This window comes from Lucilia sericata, unplaced genomic scaffold (assembly GCF_015586225.1).
Source record: "Lucilia sericata isolate MDLA Ls3-8-SP2 unplaced genomic scaffold, ASM1558622v1 Contig001549F_arrow, whole genome shotgun sequence".
Taxonomy (NCBI): domain Eukaryota; kingdom Metazoa; phylum Arthropoda; class Insecta; order Diptera; family Calliphoridae; genus Lucilia; species Lucilia sericata.
The window spans coordinates 49,350-68,613 of record NW_023995473.1 but is presented as its reverse complement, the minus strand read 5'-3'; the positions used below and the strand labels follow the sequence as shown (position 1 = coordinate 68,613).

Sequence of the window (19,264 nt, the reverse complement as noted above, 5' to 3'; positions counted from 1 at the left end):
ACTATAAAAGATAGGGCCAAAACAAGCGAAATCTGTGATCACTTATATTTCATACCAAAATTTGATTTTTTGAGTGAAAACATAAAAGTCCATTTTTCTTGGAAACTATAAGAGATAATGCTAAAACAAGCGAAATCTGTGATCACTTATATTTCATACCAAAAATCTATTTTTTTTGTGAAAACATAAAAGTCCATTTTTCTTGGAAACTATAAGAGATAGGGCCAAAACAAGCGAAATCTGTGATCACTTGATTTTCATACAAAATTTGATTTTTTGAGTGAAAACATAAAAGTCCATTTTTCTTGGAAACTATAAGAGATATGGGCAAAACAAGCGAAATCTGTGATCACTTATATTTCATACCAAAAATCGATTTTTTGAGTGAAAACATAAAAGTACATTTTTCTTGGAAACTATAAGAGATAGGGCCAAAACAAGCGAAATCTGTGATCACTTGATTTTCATACAAAATTTGATTTTTTGAGTGAAAACATAAAAGTCCATTTTTCTTGGAAACTATAAGAGATATGGGCAAAACAAGCGAAATCTGTGATCACTTATATTTCATACCAAAATTCGATTTTTTTTAGTGAAAACATAAAAGTCCATTTTTCATGGAAACTATAAGAGATATGGGCAAAACAGGCGAAATCTGTGATCACTTATATTTCATACCAAATTTGATTTTTTGAGTGAAAACATAAAAGTCCATTTTTCTTGGAAACTATAAGAGATAGGGCCAAAACAAGCGATTTTTTGAGTGAAAACATAAAAGGCCATTTTTCTTGAAAACTATAAGAGATAGGGCCAAAACAAGCGAAATCTGTGATCACTTACATATATTTCATACCAAAAATCGATTTTTTTGTGAAAACATAAAAGTCCATTTTTCTTGGAAACTATAAGAGATAGGGCCAAAACAAGCGAAATCTGTGATCACTTATATTTCATACCAAAAATCGATTTTTTTTAGTGAAAACATAAAAGTCCATTTTTCTTGGAAACTATAAGAGATAGGGCCAAAACAAGCGAAATCTGTGATCACTTATATTTCATACCAAAAATCGATTTTTTTAATTAAAAACATAAAAGTCCATTTTTCTTGGAAACTATAAGAGATAGGGCCAAAACAAGCGAAATCTGTGATCACTTATATTTCATACCAAAAATCGATTTTTTTAATTGAAAACATAAAAGTCCATTTTTCTTGGAAACTATAAGAGATATGGCCAAAACAAGCGAAATCTGTGATCACTTATATTTCATACCAAAAATCTATTTTTTTAGTGAAAACATAAAAGTCCATTTTTCTTGGAAACTATAAGAGATAGGGCCAAAACAAGCGAAATCTGTGATCACTTATACTTCATACCAAAAATCGACTTTTTTTAGTGAAAACATAAAAGTCCATTTTTCTTGGAAACTATAAGAGATAGGGCCAAAACAAGCGAAATCTGTGATCACTTATATTTCATACCAAAAATCGATTTTTTGAGTGAAAACATAAAAGGCCATTTTTCTTGAAAACTATAAGAGATAGGGCCAAAACAAGCGAAATCTGTGATCACTTATATTTCATACCAAAAATCGATTTTTTTTGTGAAAACATAAAAGTCCATTTTTCTTGGAAACTATAAGAGATAGGGCCAAAACAAGCGAAATCTGTGATCACTTATATTTCATACCAAAAATCGATTTTTTTTAGTGAAAACATAAAAGTCCATTTTTCTTGGAAACTATAAGAGATAGGGCCAAAACAAGCAAAATCTGGGATCACTTATATTTCATACCAAAATTCGATTTTTTTAGTGAAAACATAAAAGTCCATTTTTCTTGGAAACTATAAGAGATAGGGCCAAAACAAGCGAAATATGTGATCACTTATATTTCATACCAAAATTCGATTTTTTTAGTGAAAACATAAAAGTCCATTTTTCTTGGAAACTATAAGAGATAGGGCCAAAACAAGCGAAATCTGTGATCACTTATATTTCATACCAAAATTCGATTTTTTTAGTGAAAACATAAAAGGCCATTTTTCTTGAAAATTATAAGAGATAGGGCCAAAACAAGCGAAATCTGTGATCACTTATATTTCATACCAAAATTCGATTTTTTTAGTGAAAACATAAAAGGCCATTTTTCTTGAAAATTATAAGAGATAGGGCCAAAACAAGCGAAATCTGTGATCACTTATATTTCATACCAAAATTCGATTTTTTTAGTGAAAACATAAAAGTCCATTTTTCTTGGAAACTATAAGAGATAGGGCCAAAACAAGCAAAATCTGTGATCACTTATATTTCATACCAAAATTCGATTTTTTTAGTGAAAACATAAAAGTCCATTTTTCTTGAAAATTATAAGAGATAGGGCCAAAACAAGCGAAATCTGTGATCACTTATATTTCATACCAAAATTCGATTTTTTTAGTGAAAACTTAAAAGTCCATTTTTCTTGGAAACTATAAGAGATAGGGCCAAAACAAGCGAAATCTGTGATCACTTATATTTCATACAAAAATTCGATTTTTTTAGTGAAAACATAAAAGTCTTTTTTCTTGGAAACTATAAGAGATAGGGCCAAAACAAGCGAAATCTGTGATCACTTATATTTCATACCAAAATTCGATTTTTTTAGTGAAAACATAAAAGTCTATTTTTCTTGGAAACTATAAGAGATAGGGCCAAAACAAGCGAAATCTGTGATCACTTATATTTCTTACCAAATTTGATTTTTTGTGTAAAAACTTAAAAGTTCATTTTTCTTGGAAACTATAAGAGATAGGGCCAAAACAAGCGAAATCTGTGATCACTTATATTTCATACCAAAAATCGATTTTTTTTAGTGAAAACATAAAAGTCCATTTTTCTTGGAAACTATAAGAGATAGGGCCAAAATAAGCGAAATCTGTGATCACTTATATTTCATACAAAAATTCGATTTTTTTAGTGAAAACATAAAAGTCCATTTTTCTTGGAAACTATAAGAGATAGGGCCAAAACAAGCGAAATCTGTGATCACTTATATTTCATACCAAAAATCGATTTTTTTTAGTGAAAACATAAAAGTCCATTTTTCTTGGAAACTATAAGAGATAGGGCCAAAACAAGCGAAATCTGTGATCACTTATATTTCATACCAAAAATCGATTTTTTTTTGTGAAAACATAAAAGTCCATTTTTCTTGGAAACTATAAGAGATAGGGCCAAAATAAGCGAAATCTGTGATCACTTATATTTCATACAAAAATTCGATTTTTTTAGTGAAAACATAAAAGTCCATTTTTCTTGGAAACTATAAGAGATAGGGCCAAAACAAGCGAAATCTGTGATCACTTATATTTCATACCAAAAATCGATTTTTTTTAGTGAAAACATAAAAGTCCATTTTTCTTGGAAACTATAAGAGATAGGGCCAAAACAAGCGAAATCTGTGATCACTTATATTTCTTACCAAATTTGATTTTTTGTGTAAAAACTTAAAAGTCCATTTTTCTTGGAAACTATAAGAGATAGGGCCAAAACAAGCGAAATCTGTGATCACTTATATTTCATACCAAAAATCGATTTTTTTTTGTGAAAACATAAAAGTCCATTTTTCTTGGAAACTATAAGAGATAGGGCCAAAACAAACGAAATCTGTGATCACTTGATTTTCATACCAAAATTTGATTTTTTGAGTGAAAACATAAAAGTCCATTTTTCTTGGAAACTATAAGAGATAGGGCCAAAACAAGCGAAATCTGTGATCACTCATACCAAAAATCGATTTTTTTTAGTGAAAACATAAAAGTCCATTTTTCTTGGAAACTATAAGAGATAGGGCCAAAACGAGCGAAATCTGTGATCACTTATATTTCATACCAAAATTCGATTTTTTTAGTGAAAACATAAAAGGCCATTTTTCTTGAAAACTATAAGAGATAGGGCCAAAACAAGCGAAATCTGTGATCACTTATATTTCATACCAAAATTCGATTTTTTTAGTGAAAACATAAAAGTCCATTTTTCTTGGAAACTATAAGAGATAGGGCCAAAACAAGCGAAATCTGTGATCACTTATAATTCATACCAAAATTCGATTTTTTTAGTGAAAACATAAAAGTCCATTTTTCTTGAAAACTATAAGAGATAGGGCCAAAACAAGCGAAATCTGTGATCACTTATATTTCATACAAAAATTCGATTTTTTTAGTGAAAACATAAAAGGCCATTTTTCTTGGAAACTATAAGAGATAGGGCCAAAACAAGCGAAATCTATGATCACTTATATTTCTTACCAAATTTGGTTTTTTGTGTAAAAACTTAAAAGTCCATTTTTCTTGGAAACTATAAGAGATAGGGCCAAAACAAACGAAATCTGTGATCACTTATATTTCATACCAAAAATCGATTTTTTTTAGTGAAAACATAAAAGTCCATTTTTCTTGGAAACTATAACAGATAGGGCCAAAACAAGCGAAATCTGTGATCACTTATATTTCATACCAAAATTCGATTTTTTTAGTGAAAACATAAAAGGCCATTTTTCTTGAAAACTATAAGAGATAGGGCCAAAACAAGCGAAATCTGTGATCACTTATATTTCATACCAAAATTCGATTTTTTTAGTGAAAACATAAAAGTCCATTTTTCTTGGAAACTATAAGAGATAGGGCCAAAACAAGCGAAATCTGTGATCACTTATAATTCATACCAAAATTCGATTTTTTTAGTGAAAACATAAAAGTCCATTTTTCTTGAAAACTATAAGAGATAGGGTCAAAACAAGTGAAATCTGTGATCACTTATATTTCATACAAAAATTCGATTTTTTTAGTGAAAACATAAAAGTCCATTTTTCTTGGAAACTATAAGAGATAGGGCCAAAACAAGCGAAATCTGTGATCACTTATATTTCTTACCAAATTTGATTTTTTGTGTAAAAACTTAAAAGTCCATTTTTCTTGGAAACTATAAGAGATAGGGCCAAAACAAGCGAAATCTGTGATCACTTATATTTCATACCAAAAATCTATTTTTTTTAGTGAAAACATAAAAGTCCATTTTTCTTGGAAACTATAAGAGATAGGGCCAAAACAAGCGAAATCTGTGATCACTTATATTTCATACCAAAATTCGATTTTTTTAGTGAAAACATAAAAGTCCATTTTTCTTGGAAACTATAAGAGATAGGGCCAAAACAAGCGAAATCTGTGATCACTTATATTTCATACCAAAATTCGATTTTCTTAGTGAAAACATAAAAGGCCATTTTTCTTGAAAACTATAAGAGATAGGGCCAAAACAAGCGAAATCTGTGATCACTTATATTTCATACCAAAATTCGATTTTTTTTAGTGAAAACATAGAGGTCCAGTTTTCTTGGAAACTATAAGAGATAGGGCCAAAACAAGCGAAATCTGTGATCACTTATATTTCAACCAAAAATCGATTTTTTTAGTGAAAACATAAAAGTCCATTTTTCTTGAAAACTATAAGAGATAGGGCCAAAACAAGCGAAATCTGTGATCACTTATATTTCATACCAAAATTCGATTTTTTTAGTGAAAACATAAAAGTCCATTTTTCTTGGAAACTATAAGAGATAGGGCCAAAACAAGCGAAATCTGTGATCACTTATATTTCATACCAAAAATCGATTTTTTTTAGTGAAAACATAAAAGTCCATTTTTCTTGGAAACTATAAGAGATAGGGCCAAAACATGCGAAATCTGTGATCACTTATATATGATACCAAAAATCGATTTTTTTAGTGAAAACTAAAAGTCTATTTTTCTTGGAAACTATAAGAGATAGGGCCAAAACAAGCGAAATCTGTGATCACTTATATTTCATACCAAAAATCGATTTTTTTTAGTGAAAACATAAAAGTCCATTTTTCTTGGAAACTATAAGAGACAGGACTAAAACAAGCGAAATCTGTAATCACTTATATTTCATACCAAAAATCGATTTTTTTAGTGAAAACATAAAAGTCCATTTTTCTTGGAAACTATAAGAGATAGGGCCAAAACAAGCGAAATCTGTGATCACTTATATTTCACACCAAAAATCGATTTTTTTAGTGAAAACATAAAAGTACATTTTTCTTGGAAACTATAAGAGATAGGGCCAAAACAAGCGAAATCTGTGATCACTTATATTTCAATGGTATAATTGAGAATTGTTGAACGTTTCTGTACAGATTTAAAAATTTAAATCTCAAACATTTTTAATCAGCTAAATTGAGATTGATTCTTTTTTATTTCGAGATCTCCATTTTAAATGTTATTTAATTTATTTAAAACAAAAATTGAGCATAAATTAATACTATTTAAAAATTTAAAGCCATACTTATTAACTCATTTTGTTGAGCACTTGGTTTTGTAATCACTTGTAAATCCTTTTAAATATTAAATTTCGAATTAAAAAAAAATGTTTTTAATTTTATTGATTTAATTTACAAAAATATACGAGTATTTAATATGCAGAGAACCACTACATAACCATTGTTAATTTTGTTGTTGTTGTTTTATTTTTTTAAATCGAAAATGTACGTGAGAGCCATTATATATAATTTAGTCAATATTGTGTGGGTGGGTGTCAGTCCTTTAGGGGGTCCTTGCAACATTACATACTTACACACACATATACTACATAGTAGTTTAACAACCTTTCATTGTGTGAGAGTGTATGTTTTTTTGCAAATATTTATTTGGATTTTCATTTTTTTTTTTTTTTTTTTTCATTTAAATTCTCTTGAAAATTATGGTAAATTATGCTTTCCGTTAAAATATATTCATTTTCATATGTACGTGAGTGTGTCTACAGTGTTTGTAGTTGTAAGTGTATGTATGTGTTGTTGTAATTTTAATGTGTGTTTGAATTTTAAAACTTCCCGGCTTTTGTTTCTCTGTTTATTTATTATTTGGTCAGTGATTATGAGAATGTTCACACTTGTCATCAAGATAATGTTGCTGGTCCTGCTGATGTTGTTGTTAGTGTTGTTGCTGATAGTGTTATTATTGTTGGTGTTTAACACCAAATAGCGTTTCTCTGTTTATGCATGATTGGTAGTCTGATTTGGGTCTGTTCTGTTCTGTTCTCTTCTTTTGTTTTTTTTTTTTTTTTTGTAGTCTCGATAATTTAATGCAAATTTTTGTTGGGGGTTTTTAGCATCGAATGCAAATATTAAGTCAAACATGAAATTGAAGCTTTAGCCTTGATTAAGATACAAAATGACAATTTAAAATATTTAAAAGATTAAACAAATTGTCTAGCCATAGTAATGAGTAAGCAAAGATTTACATTGTTGTTCTTTACATCATTTGAGTTTATTTAGAGTTTTAAAAAATAAAATGCAATTTTTGTAATTACTTATTAAACAAGTAAGGATAAATTTTGTTAGATGGATTTAAGCTTCGTTCCTGGGCCAAATGAAGAGTACGTTTCATTTCCAAATTATCTTTAAAATTGTGCGCCCAAACTTTACATGGACACACAAACAGACGAACGGACGGATGGATAGATGGACACTGAATCGACTAAGAAAGTGATTCTGAGCCGACTGGTACACTTTTCGGACCAATATTTTTGGGAGTTATCAACATCAGCACAAACGCATAATACCCTTCACACTATTGTGGTGTAGGTACGAAGGAAATCTATACGTTACGTTCGAAAATTGCCCTTATGAGAGATCCAATTAGCAGAAATATCCATGCCTATGATTTCTGTTTAAACTAACACTATGCATTTGTGTAAAATTTTATCTTTAAATCGACATTTATAATCAAGAATAGATGTATTATTGGGAAAATATTTCCAGTAAAGAGAGATTTTAGAAATTGCTAATATTTTTGATTTTCCAATTTCTAATACTTTGAATACATATGCATTTATGCCAAAGATTCTAACATTTTATTTGATACCCATATTATGATCATATAATTTCAATATTAACTTTTCAATATCCTTGAAAACTTAAAAGTTCATTTATAAAGAAACCTGATTCGATATGGAAAAACTGAAAACTAAATTTTAGTCTATAAGTCTCTACTTTCATTTTCACAATGTTATTTTATTGAAAGGATTCAAATAACCGCTCATGTAACTTGTTATATTTTTAAGTTTGAGAGTCATTGGTTATAACTGTTATATTTTGATTCAATGTTCGAAAAATTAAGAACAAAAAACATATTAAACTTGTATACACGTCCTGTTAATAGCAAAGACATAAGTCATTTACTTCGATGGTTTATAACTTAGAATAATGGGAATAAGTTACAATATTAAGAGCAGTGCATCTTAAACTTCTTAATTTGGTAAAATGTTTGTTTTGTGAACACATCGTATCCACTAGCGCTTTATAAAGCGAGTTTCATAATTCACATGTAAAATTTTAGATAGTTTAGAAAATGTATGCTCCTAGACATAGGATTTTTTATTCCACATAAGATCTCTTACCTTAGTTTCGTATATTTTCAAAATTTTTAACTCAAGTTTAAAACTCCGATTTTATTTCTATCAATTAACTTCTAACATGGCAATGGCTTAAAAGGAATTTGGAATTTTGTGTCAGACTACTATGCTATAGATGATACTATGCGAATGATGATGCTATAATCGAATTTAAAAGAAACATTTTTGAGTATTGTAACTGCAAACTTTTAGAAAATATTAACATATGGTAACACTCTATTTTACTATAATACTGAATGGTTTAAGTTTTTGCTATAGCTGGTGTGTGGATACGCTAAAACACATTCCAATTGTGGACTGTATACTAACAGTTGCTATAACTTTATACCTTTAAAGTATTATAATTATAATATTTTGTTACTATAAACTTTATGGGTCTATTATCGATAGCAATCGAAACTCTGTTGAGTTGTCAGTTGCCAAAATGAAATTACAGATAGATAGATTAGCTTAAGCAAAGTGTTTGCATATGGATCGGTAGATCCATGTTAAAAATTTCAACCAGCGTGTAAGAAGCACAAGGGGGCTGTAGTGAGTGTTGTTGCCCAAATCAACTAGATTTGTTCAAACTTCCCAGTGGAAACGTGAATATTATATACGATTCGTTAACAATTTTTAAAACTTATTGTTTCTAAAGCTAAAAATCTGGTAACTCTCTTAATTATTGTCAAATACAACTCTATGTGGAGACTAAAAACACAGCTGTTTTATGCATTTGTTTACAAGTCATATCTCCAACTTTTTGTTATTTCTAAAACCTTTTATTTAAAAAAGAAAATAGAAAGTTACTGTTTTATATTCCTATCAAATACCAAAAGGAAAAATTGGTGTCCAAGCCATAGATAATCTCACCAAAAGACTGCTCGCATTGGGGGCTGTATACACTGGTCAATTTCTAGTGGATTGTGAAACCTACATATCGACCCCATAACATGGTGCCTTTAAGGCGGTGCATGTTTCATACAGATCAAATGCCATGGGTTCAACAGCAAATTCATAGTAAACATAATGATATACATATATGAGCCCATCGATACCCTAAATCAATATCTAGAACATTTTACCAACTATCGCAAGCAGAATGTTATAACTTAATCACAGGTAGCATATCAACAGGTGGGTTAATTAGTTTTTACTAACGGTTTATACTTAGTGCTAATAAATTAAGTCATTGTAATAATAAAAAAATGTAAAGTACCAATTTGGAAAAATGTTTTTTAATACATATTTATTAAACTTACCATTTATGTATAAAACGACCGGCTGCCTGTAGAAAAATAACCCGTAACTGCTATTGAAAAGTTATATCTGGGATTGAAACACTCGCGAGACGTTTAAATTCTTTAATCTAAAGTTTTTTCTTATTTTTTTAATGTTCCTGATTACCCGAAAAATTTACGAAACACAAACCGCACTTGTGTTTTAATTTTATTTAAGACGCTTTAAATTTGACCACGAATTTTTTATTTTATTAACGACGGTTTGTTCTATCATTATTTACAGTTTTAACAATATGGCGGCATTACTTTGCAAAAGAGCAGACGGCAGGCAAATATTTTTTTTTTAATTATTAAAAGAAATTTTTATTATTTTTTTCTTTTATTTAAGAAATAATTTATTATTTTAACTTCTTCACTTATTATTGACTAAAATTGCAATTAATTGTTGATTTATTTAACATGTACTTTCCACTATATGTAATTAAACCTGGCAGAGTGATTTTTTGCTATAATACATACAAAACTTATATTTTGCAATAGCTTTTATTTAATTAATGTTTATTTAAATATTTTCTTAAGTATATAACTAATTTATTAACTTATTATTTGTTTAAAAACACTTTTTTCACTTTTGCTCTCCATCGCTTGCAAATATAAAAACTCAATGAAGATGAACCGTTATATCGCGCCATTAATTGCCAGATGCTTGTCAAATGTGGTAGAATGCTACCAGATTAAACGAGCTGCGAAATGATTGAAGGAAACTACAGTGTGGTAACATTAAGAAAGACGTTTTGTATACAAAATTGTTTAATTGTACGAAGAAATTTGTAGCTTAATAATAATTTTGTATGAGGGCATGGCACCTCGCGACATTTAGTTCCTTCCAGACAAATAGGAGACACTGTAAAATTTTCAAAAAAATCAGTTATCAGCCAATAGTTTTCCGCTTATATATACACTTCATATATATAATTCTCCAATTTTGAAAAAAAAATACCACTTATAGACCTTTTAATTTAATGATTTGTGATTGGTGTTATAGACATTTCAAGTTTTTATATTTATTATCAATATCTTCTCTATTCATGATCCGATCCGGACAATATATGTATATACCATTTGAAAGAGCTTTGGAATACCTTTTCAAAGGAGAGTTTTTTAAGTAGAGTTTTTCGATAATAGTGCCGTTATTTCAGAAATCCGTCGAAGTAACAGTACCGATAAATATTAAAAAATTGTAGAAAAGATTTCAAGCTTTCATTTGATGTGTATATAGAAACTTTTATCTTAATAAATGGGTATGATATTGTAGTTTATAAAGATAAAGTATATAAAATTAATGTTTTCTATTCGATATTAGTTAATTGTTGTTGTTTTTCTTTTAGGGGAACAAAGTTTATACCAGACTATATATAAATAAAAACTCAATTTATTAAGATATTATATGCATACATCAAATGAAAGCTTGAAATCTTTTCTATAATATTTTCAATATTTATTATATCGATGGATTTGTGAAATAACGACAATTTTATTAAAAAACTATGTATGTATATAAAAAATACTTTTTGTAGGATTGGTTCTCAATGGGTTAATAAATGGGGTGGTAAAGATATTTCAAAGCTTTTTAAACGATATATATGTTGTCCCGATCGGTTCCTGAATAGTGATGATATTGAATATATAAATAAAAAGTTAAAAGTTAAAAAATAATAACTAGTTTCCCCAATTTTATATATAAATCGTATTTCTTAATGTTACCACATTGCAGTTTCCTTCAATCACTTCGCAGCTTATTTAATCTGGTAGCATTCTATCACATTTGACAAGCATCTGGCAAATAATGGCGCCTTATAACGGTTCATCTTCATTAACTTTTTACATATGCAAGCGGTGGAGAGCAAAAGTGAATAAAGTGTTTTTAAACAAATAAAAAGTTAATAAATTAGTTATAAACTTCAGAAAATGTGTAAATAAACATCAATTAAATAAAACTGTTGCAACATATAAGTTTTTTATGTATCTATTAGGGCAAAAAATCTCTGTCAAGTTTTAATTACATGTAGTGACAAGTATAAGTTAAATAAATTAACAATTAATTGATACAATAAGTAAAAAAGATCAAATAATAAATGATTTCTTAAATAAAAGAAAAATATGAAAAATTTCTTGCAATAACTTTATAAGAAACTATGTATTTGCCTGCTGTCTCCTCTTTTAAGAAGTAATGCCGCCATATTGTGAAATTGGTATGGTAAAATAGTTTACTCTGTAAAATAATAAATTTGCAAATAATGATAGAATAAACCAATACCAATAAATTAAAAGTTTCATGATCAAATTTAAAAGCGTCTTAAAATTAAAACACAAGTGCGGTTTGTGTTTCGTAAATTTTTCGGTTAATCAGGAACATTAAAACAATAAGAAAAGACTTTAGATGAAAGAATGTAAACGTTTCCAGAGTGTTTTAATACCAGTTACGTCTTATTTTTCTACAGGCTGCCGGCTGTTTTCAGCATAAATGGTAAGTTTAATAAATATTAAAAAAAAAACATTTTTCCAAATAGGTATTTCAAATTTTTATTATTAAATTAACTTAATTTATTAGCACTAAGTATAAACTTTGAGTAAATACTAATTAACCCACTCTCATGCCGGTATCAAGCGGCATATTTGCCTGTTGATTAGCCACCTGTGATTGCGGCATAACATTCAGTTTGCGATAGTTGGTTGTTGTTGTAGCAGCCGGTGTGGCTGGATTAACAATCCTTGGTCGTTGTTCGTTGATCTCCGAGTCGTTCCGGTGTGAAGAACTGATTGTCGTGGGAACGCGATAGTTGGTCAAATGTTTTGGTTATTGATTTGTGGTATCGATGGTCTCATAAATATCATTATGTTTAGGGTGAATATGTTGTTGACCCATGGCATTGACTACAGGCTGAGTTGTAAAGTACGCGGGATATTCTTTGAGTACTGTTACTCCTAGAAAACTTCGCAACACCTCACGTATCATTTCCCAAGAATAGAACGAAACCAGACAAGGACGATATTCTATTTCAATTAATATTCCCTTGAAATTTTCCATCATTGTAACTGAACCCAACTTTATAAAAAAATCCTCATATTCAAAAAGGGCTTCAATTTTCGTTTGTTTCGTGGACGTATACAGCGCAGGCATTTAAAACATTAGCAAATCCTAAAGTTTATCGAGCACCAAAGGGAGTTGTTTTCCATTTTTGATATAGTGTGTTCTATTTTTGTCTTAAAAGCAATAATTTACATTATATTTGAAATTATTGAGAAGAAAAATTTATTGTTTTTATTGAACTAAAGAAAAAATAAAGTAAAATAATTATTAAACTTACCTTCAATAAAGCGCTGATATACCATCACGGCTAGAGCCACTTTAGTTTGAAGATGAATATTTAGGACAAACAAATGGCATGACTTTCTATAGAGGGCGTGGCAACTCCCATATGAATTAAATGCTAAAATTGGTATATCTGAGAAACTATTTGAAATGGAATCTTCAAATTTTGCAAGAATAACTTTATCTTCCAGGGGTAATAATTTGGCAGAGTAGTAATAGTGGGCGTGGCGTTGCGAATACAAAAATTTGTTTATCTGGGAGGCTAATAAAGCTAGAAATTTTCAATTTTGCACGATAAAAACGATAACATCCATGTGACCATTTATGGAAAAATGGGGGCTTAGAAACACTTCTACCTCCTACATGATTTAAATATAAAAATTCTTATATCTGGGAAACAATTAGAGCTACAATTTAGAACCCTAGGTTACATCAAAGTTCAAATTACCGTTTGGACATAAATTGTTGAACTTTAAATGGCTGTCGAGTCATCTCCCATATGAAAAAAATGCAAAAAATCGTATAATTGGGAAACTATAGAATGTTTAAATAAAATTATAGTGATTTGAGTTTTATTATGATTTTTATTAAACGGTTTCTTTTCATTTAATTAAAATTCTAAATTTACTTGGATTTTTCTTTATTATTATTTGTTGTTTTTAATGTTTGTTTTTTTTTTTAATTTTTAAATAATTCATTATATTAAGGGGGAGAGAAGGAGAGAATAATAATAAATAACTTTTTGTTTTAAGTTTTGTTTTTGGTTGATTATAAATTGTTATTGTTAATAGAAATTTCAGAAAGTTGTTTTTTTAAATATAATTTCATTTTTGCTTTCTTTTTTTTCAATACAGAATAGAATTTAATTTAATTATTTAGAGCTGTAATTGTTTTTCTTTTTCTTTTTTTATTGTTTATAGTTTAACAAAACTTTATTATTGATCATTTTCAAAAATGTCTAATTAAAAATTAAATTTTTCATTATTGATTTAAATTGTTATTGTTTAATATTGTTGTTTTTATTTGCTTTATTTGTTTCTGGGGTTTGGTTGTTAAGTATAAATATTCGTTAAGATAATTTGTATTTTATTAATTAAATTTTATTTATTTTTGTTTTTCTTTCTTTTTTTATTATATTTGAAATTTATTAAAAATCTAAAATAAGCAACAGTTCTAGAGTATTACAAGAGTTTTTTTTTCTTTTAATTATTTGTTTTGTTGTTGTTTTTTATGTTTTTGTAACTTTTTGTTTAATAATAATTAGTGTTTTATTAATTAATTAATGATGAGTTTGTAGAGAGAGAGAATTTTAGAGAGGGAGGGTTCTGAAAATTAAGTATTTAGTAAGGTTTTGCTTTTTATTTTTTGCGTTTGATTTGTTTTATTAATTTGTTTCTTAAAATTTGAGTAGATTTGATATTTTTTATGAAAAGTTTATTTGAAAAGCAAGTTGTATTTTTTTAACTGTTTAGTTGGAAGCTAAAGTATGGCTCGAAGGACCATTTTTACTTTTTTATGCATTTTTCAAAACTTTCAATCAGAGAAAACTTTTAAGTTTTTAAAATACATTAGACTAATTTAGATCTAAATGAATAATGTCTGTGTCAGAAATTAAACTTATATTCGTAATGAGTTAAATAATACCTAAACCGTTTAATAGTAAAATTGTCAAAAATATATAAAAGTTTAATTAAACATTAAAATAGTGAAATCCTCCCATTTAAGATTTTATAGTTGTATTGCATTTTTGGACGAGGTAGTCCACTGAAGCTTAATGTTGGACATGTCTTGAGAAGACTTTTTTTGTTTCTTTAATTATTTTTTACAAAAGTCCAATACCTTTTTTACATAGGCCAAAGTTCTGGTAAGTTTGATTAATTTCTGCTCGTAAACAGTCATGTAGAGTAGAAAGGACCATTCCACTTATCGGATGTAGAATTATATAGTAATAGAACATACATCAGCATCGGGAGTCTGTATCAGTGGTAAATCTCAGGTGGTCATTAAGTTTTGACGCAGATGTCTCATCCTGGTTGGATATTCTATTACATATTTCTCTAGGCGGCCAGAACAGGGCATTCGCAGAAAAGATAGAAGACCGTTTATTCTTTTTCCCTGTCCTTGGAACTGCGACAGTATTCATTGAAGGGGAGAACAAGGCAACCTGTACACCTGCCTAGTACCCAGTTATTATTGCCCGCTGCCTTGATATATCCTGCATATATGTAAGCTGCCTAGTGCGTTACTCATTGAAAAAAGGCCTCATTAACTTGACCCATGTGTCCCGATTAATTCACCTATTTTCGGCCTTTTGAAGAAAGAACCCCAAGATACAACATTTGATAGAACCCAACGGAGTTCTTCTAAGACGGCATTGGACTGCTCCAGAGCAGATCAATTCCTGGCTAGCTCGTCTGATTGTTCATTGTCATAGTGGTCTCTTGGAAGACATACTACAGTAATGTCGGTCAAGTAACCCAACCTAGACAGAACACTCTTGCATTGTCTGGCTAATAGGGAGGTAGTGGTATAAGAGTGTAATGAAAGAAGTGCCGCTATAAGTTTTTTTCCGACTCACTCCTTATATTCGTCTCAAATTTTACTTTTCAGATGTTAATGTTTTAAAGATATTAATTAGGAATGATTTGAAAGTCCTTTTAAAACTATAAACTTATTAGGAGTTAAAATGAAATAGAGGCTTCATTTCAATATTCTCCATCATTCCAAGGTCAACAGATAAAGAATCTGCTAAAAAAAAACTTTATTTTAAAATCATTTGATTTCTTTTGTTTAAAATTACTTCTACAGACGTTATTTGTAGAAGTAGTGGAAATTTGCACAAAATCAAATTCAAAACCTTTCCCATTCGAAAGATAACACAGGCCGTCAAATGTTTAACCCAGAGTCCAAAGTATACCTTACTAAAAGACTAAGCCCAATTGAATACGAATATAGCCTTTCTAAAGTATGAATACGAATCTGACCTTAGATTTTCTCCATCATATTTGGGATTTGAGAAAACTCCTGGTTCGAATTCAGCGCGGCTCAATCCTTTACAAATGCTTAACTTGATCTCAGAGTTTCGACTTTTTTCAAATTTTGTCGGCCTGTGTAATTAATAAGATTCTAATGACAGAAATAACTAGACAAGAATTAAAATTTCTAGGATTTTATGATTTTATAAGTAATTAAGGGAGCGAGTGTATTTTCTTGTAGTTGGGTGATTCCTTTAAAATGTTCATACATATTTTATTGATAGATTATTAAGTTTACGTTGTAATTTCATTGACTGTGTTTGTTTTTTTTTTCTGCTTTGTTTTTGTAAGTGTACTTTTTGTTTTAAATATTATTAGAATTTATAATTTATTTGCAAAGCTTTAATTTCTTTTTATTTTCATTGAAATGTTACTGTGTTTTTTATTATTATTTTGTGTTTTTTTTTCTTGGAAACTTTTTAGCTATTCCCTTCTGTTTTTAATTTATATTTTTTATATATATTTTTTTAAATTTTCATTTCTAATTTCTTTAACTTATAAATATGTTTAATTAATATTTTTTCCAAAAAAAAGAGTTATATATTGCTTGCTTTTGTTTAATTATTTTCATTCTAAAAGAAACCAAACTTTATTTGTGGTATTGTATTAATCCTTTAATTATTATTTTGTTTTTGTTATTTGTTTTCAAAATTATAATATGTTTTATTATTAAGTATTGTTAAATATTGTTGTATTTTGTTTTTAAATATTTTTTTTTTTTTTTCAAAAAATTTCTAATAACTAAACTATTCTATTGTATTTGTTGTTTAAACTTGATTATAACGTTTCTTTTTAAATTATGTTTTCTTTATTTTTAATTAATTAATTTGTTTGTATTGTTGTTGTTGTTCATTTTTCTTTTAGCATTTTCAGAATATTTTAGAATGGATAAAATGCAGCTATGCTGGAAGTACTAGTAAAATTTAGTATCACAGTATTTTATATAAGATCAAATTTATAATTTATTTATTTTTTTTTAATTTTTTTATATATTTTTTTCTTGTTAATTTGTTATAAACTTTTTTTATTATAATTGATGTTAAGGTTTTGTCCAAAGGCCCAAGTCTTAGATCTAAAATAAATTGAATTTAAACGAACGTCTTAAAATTTGCAAAATTTTTTATTTCGATTTTTATTGTTAAACGATCTAAGACCTGCAGCTTAAGCTAACTGTCCCTGTGTTAATGTGTGGAAAAAGTGTTTTTCTTTGAATTTTCTATGGGAGCTGTGAGTGGGTGTGTGTTTTTGTGTAATTTTCTTTTTTTTTTTGTGTTCTTAAGTACATATGCATGTATGAGTGAGTTTGGTCTGGTTTTTCTATTAATTATTGATTTTGAGAAGACATTTTTGTTAAAAAGCTACTAATTAATACTTTTAATTTTTTAGTTATTTTTTTGTTTGTTTTTATTGTTTTAAATAAAGTCTACTATTATTTCGTTAATAAATGTTTCATTTTAAAGCCTTTTTTGTGTGATAAATATTTAAGTGTTTTGTTTATATTTTGATTGTTAAAACATAAGAAAAAACACTAACAAAAACCAAATAATAAAAACACAAGAAAATAATCAAGTTTCGAAAAAAAATTTTGAATTAATTGTAATTATTTAATTTCGATTCGAATTCGCTTTTTCCATTTCGGGATATATCCGACGATGTATTAGGAAAACTAATAGGAAAGTTTCAGCTGATGTTAAAATACACCTAGACCTTTTGTGTGGTGGAAAAACCCTTATACAGAGCAATATGAAAGTACGATATTCAAAAACTTCGGTTTCCGGACATTGTTCCGTAAAATTATATAATTAGTAGAATCTTATAACATTAGAGTAGATGATAGATCAAGTCTAGATCAAGAATGGAGAGTTTACTAGATCAGGAAAGGAAAATTAGGTACTATTGTACTTTTTTCAGTAGTTTTTGACATCGAATTCTATTGCAGTACGGTCACTACATACATATTAATTACTTTTTCATATTTCAAACTTTCATAAGTAATCCAAACATAAGTCAACAGATTAATGTATAGATTTTTCCAGAAACTAGTACGAAGACTACTACATAAATTAGAACATAGATTACTTTAGAGAATAGTTAATCGTCCATAGAATAGCCAATAGATTAGTGCATGGACTACTCAATACTCTAGCCAGCAAAGGGACTTGCACAAACACTTATCAATAACCTCATCATAGATTAGTTAATAGACTAGTCCATAGTCCGATTTCGGAATGATTTGGATATTCAGAGATTGGACTAGGCTTTAACTGTCTTTCTAACAGAAATAGAGCCGAGATTCTAGATTTATGATACACCTACAGATTGAGTTTTCCACTAATTTACTAAACTAATTTTCAAAAAATTGCTCAATAATCCCACAGTTTTTCATGATTTATTCTTCGCATGTTATAGTTTCATATTAAAAAATCAAACCCCGATTAGCAAACTCAAATTGTTCTATATACGACTTACAAAAGTTTCTAACAAAATTTATTATGAAAAAAATGTTGAAACACAGCGTGAAATGTTCTTACTTTTAACCAATATTTAAAACATTTAAAGGCGATCAAAACAAAAACACATTATAAATTATACAAAAACAAAAGGATTTTTTATTCATTCACATACTAATGTTTTTTATTAAATAACAAAATAAAATATAAAACTTACAAATTAAATACACAACAAAAAAATTTTGTTTATGACTAAAGACAAAAATACATTAAAAAATAAAATAAAGAATAATTTAACATAAAAAAACACAGCTGTTCTGAAAAGATTTAAAATTTCAGTTTTTTTTTCACAGTTTTTAGAACATTATTACATTTTACATTTAAAGGTTACTAAAAATTAAAGAAAGTAAAAAGATATAAAAAATAAAAATAAATTATAAATATATATGACTAAACGTTTATTTTCAATATGAAAATGTTTCTTCATAAAAATAAATGAAAAATCTTCTACAACAATTTCATGAGATAAAAGTAAAATTGGGAAAAAAAACTTTCTTATTTTAGTTCAAAAATTAAGGACTTGGAAATCTAAAACTTTTTTGAATCAAATCTTTTTGTATTTTATTGGAATATTTAGCAAAATATTTAAATGGAATTTTCCCTAGAGTTCACTATTCAGTAGACTAGTCAATATATTATAGTCCAATGAGTAATCAAA

General features: G+C 28.1%; 1 protein-coding gene across 1 annotated transcript; it reads right to left on the bottom strand.

The window, feature by feature from the left end:
• Positions 1 to 12,329: 12,329 nt before the first annotated feature.
• On the bottom strand, positions 12,330 to 13,081 carry LOC119611853 (mediator of RNA polymerase II transcription subunit 20). Its single transcript, XM_037967570.1, is given in 3 exon segments — positions 12,330 to 12,423; positions 12,535 to 12,952; positions 13,057 to 13,081. Coding segments are annotated over 3 exon segments (537 nt in total).
• Positions 13,082 to 19,264: the final 6,183 nt, after the last annotated feature.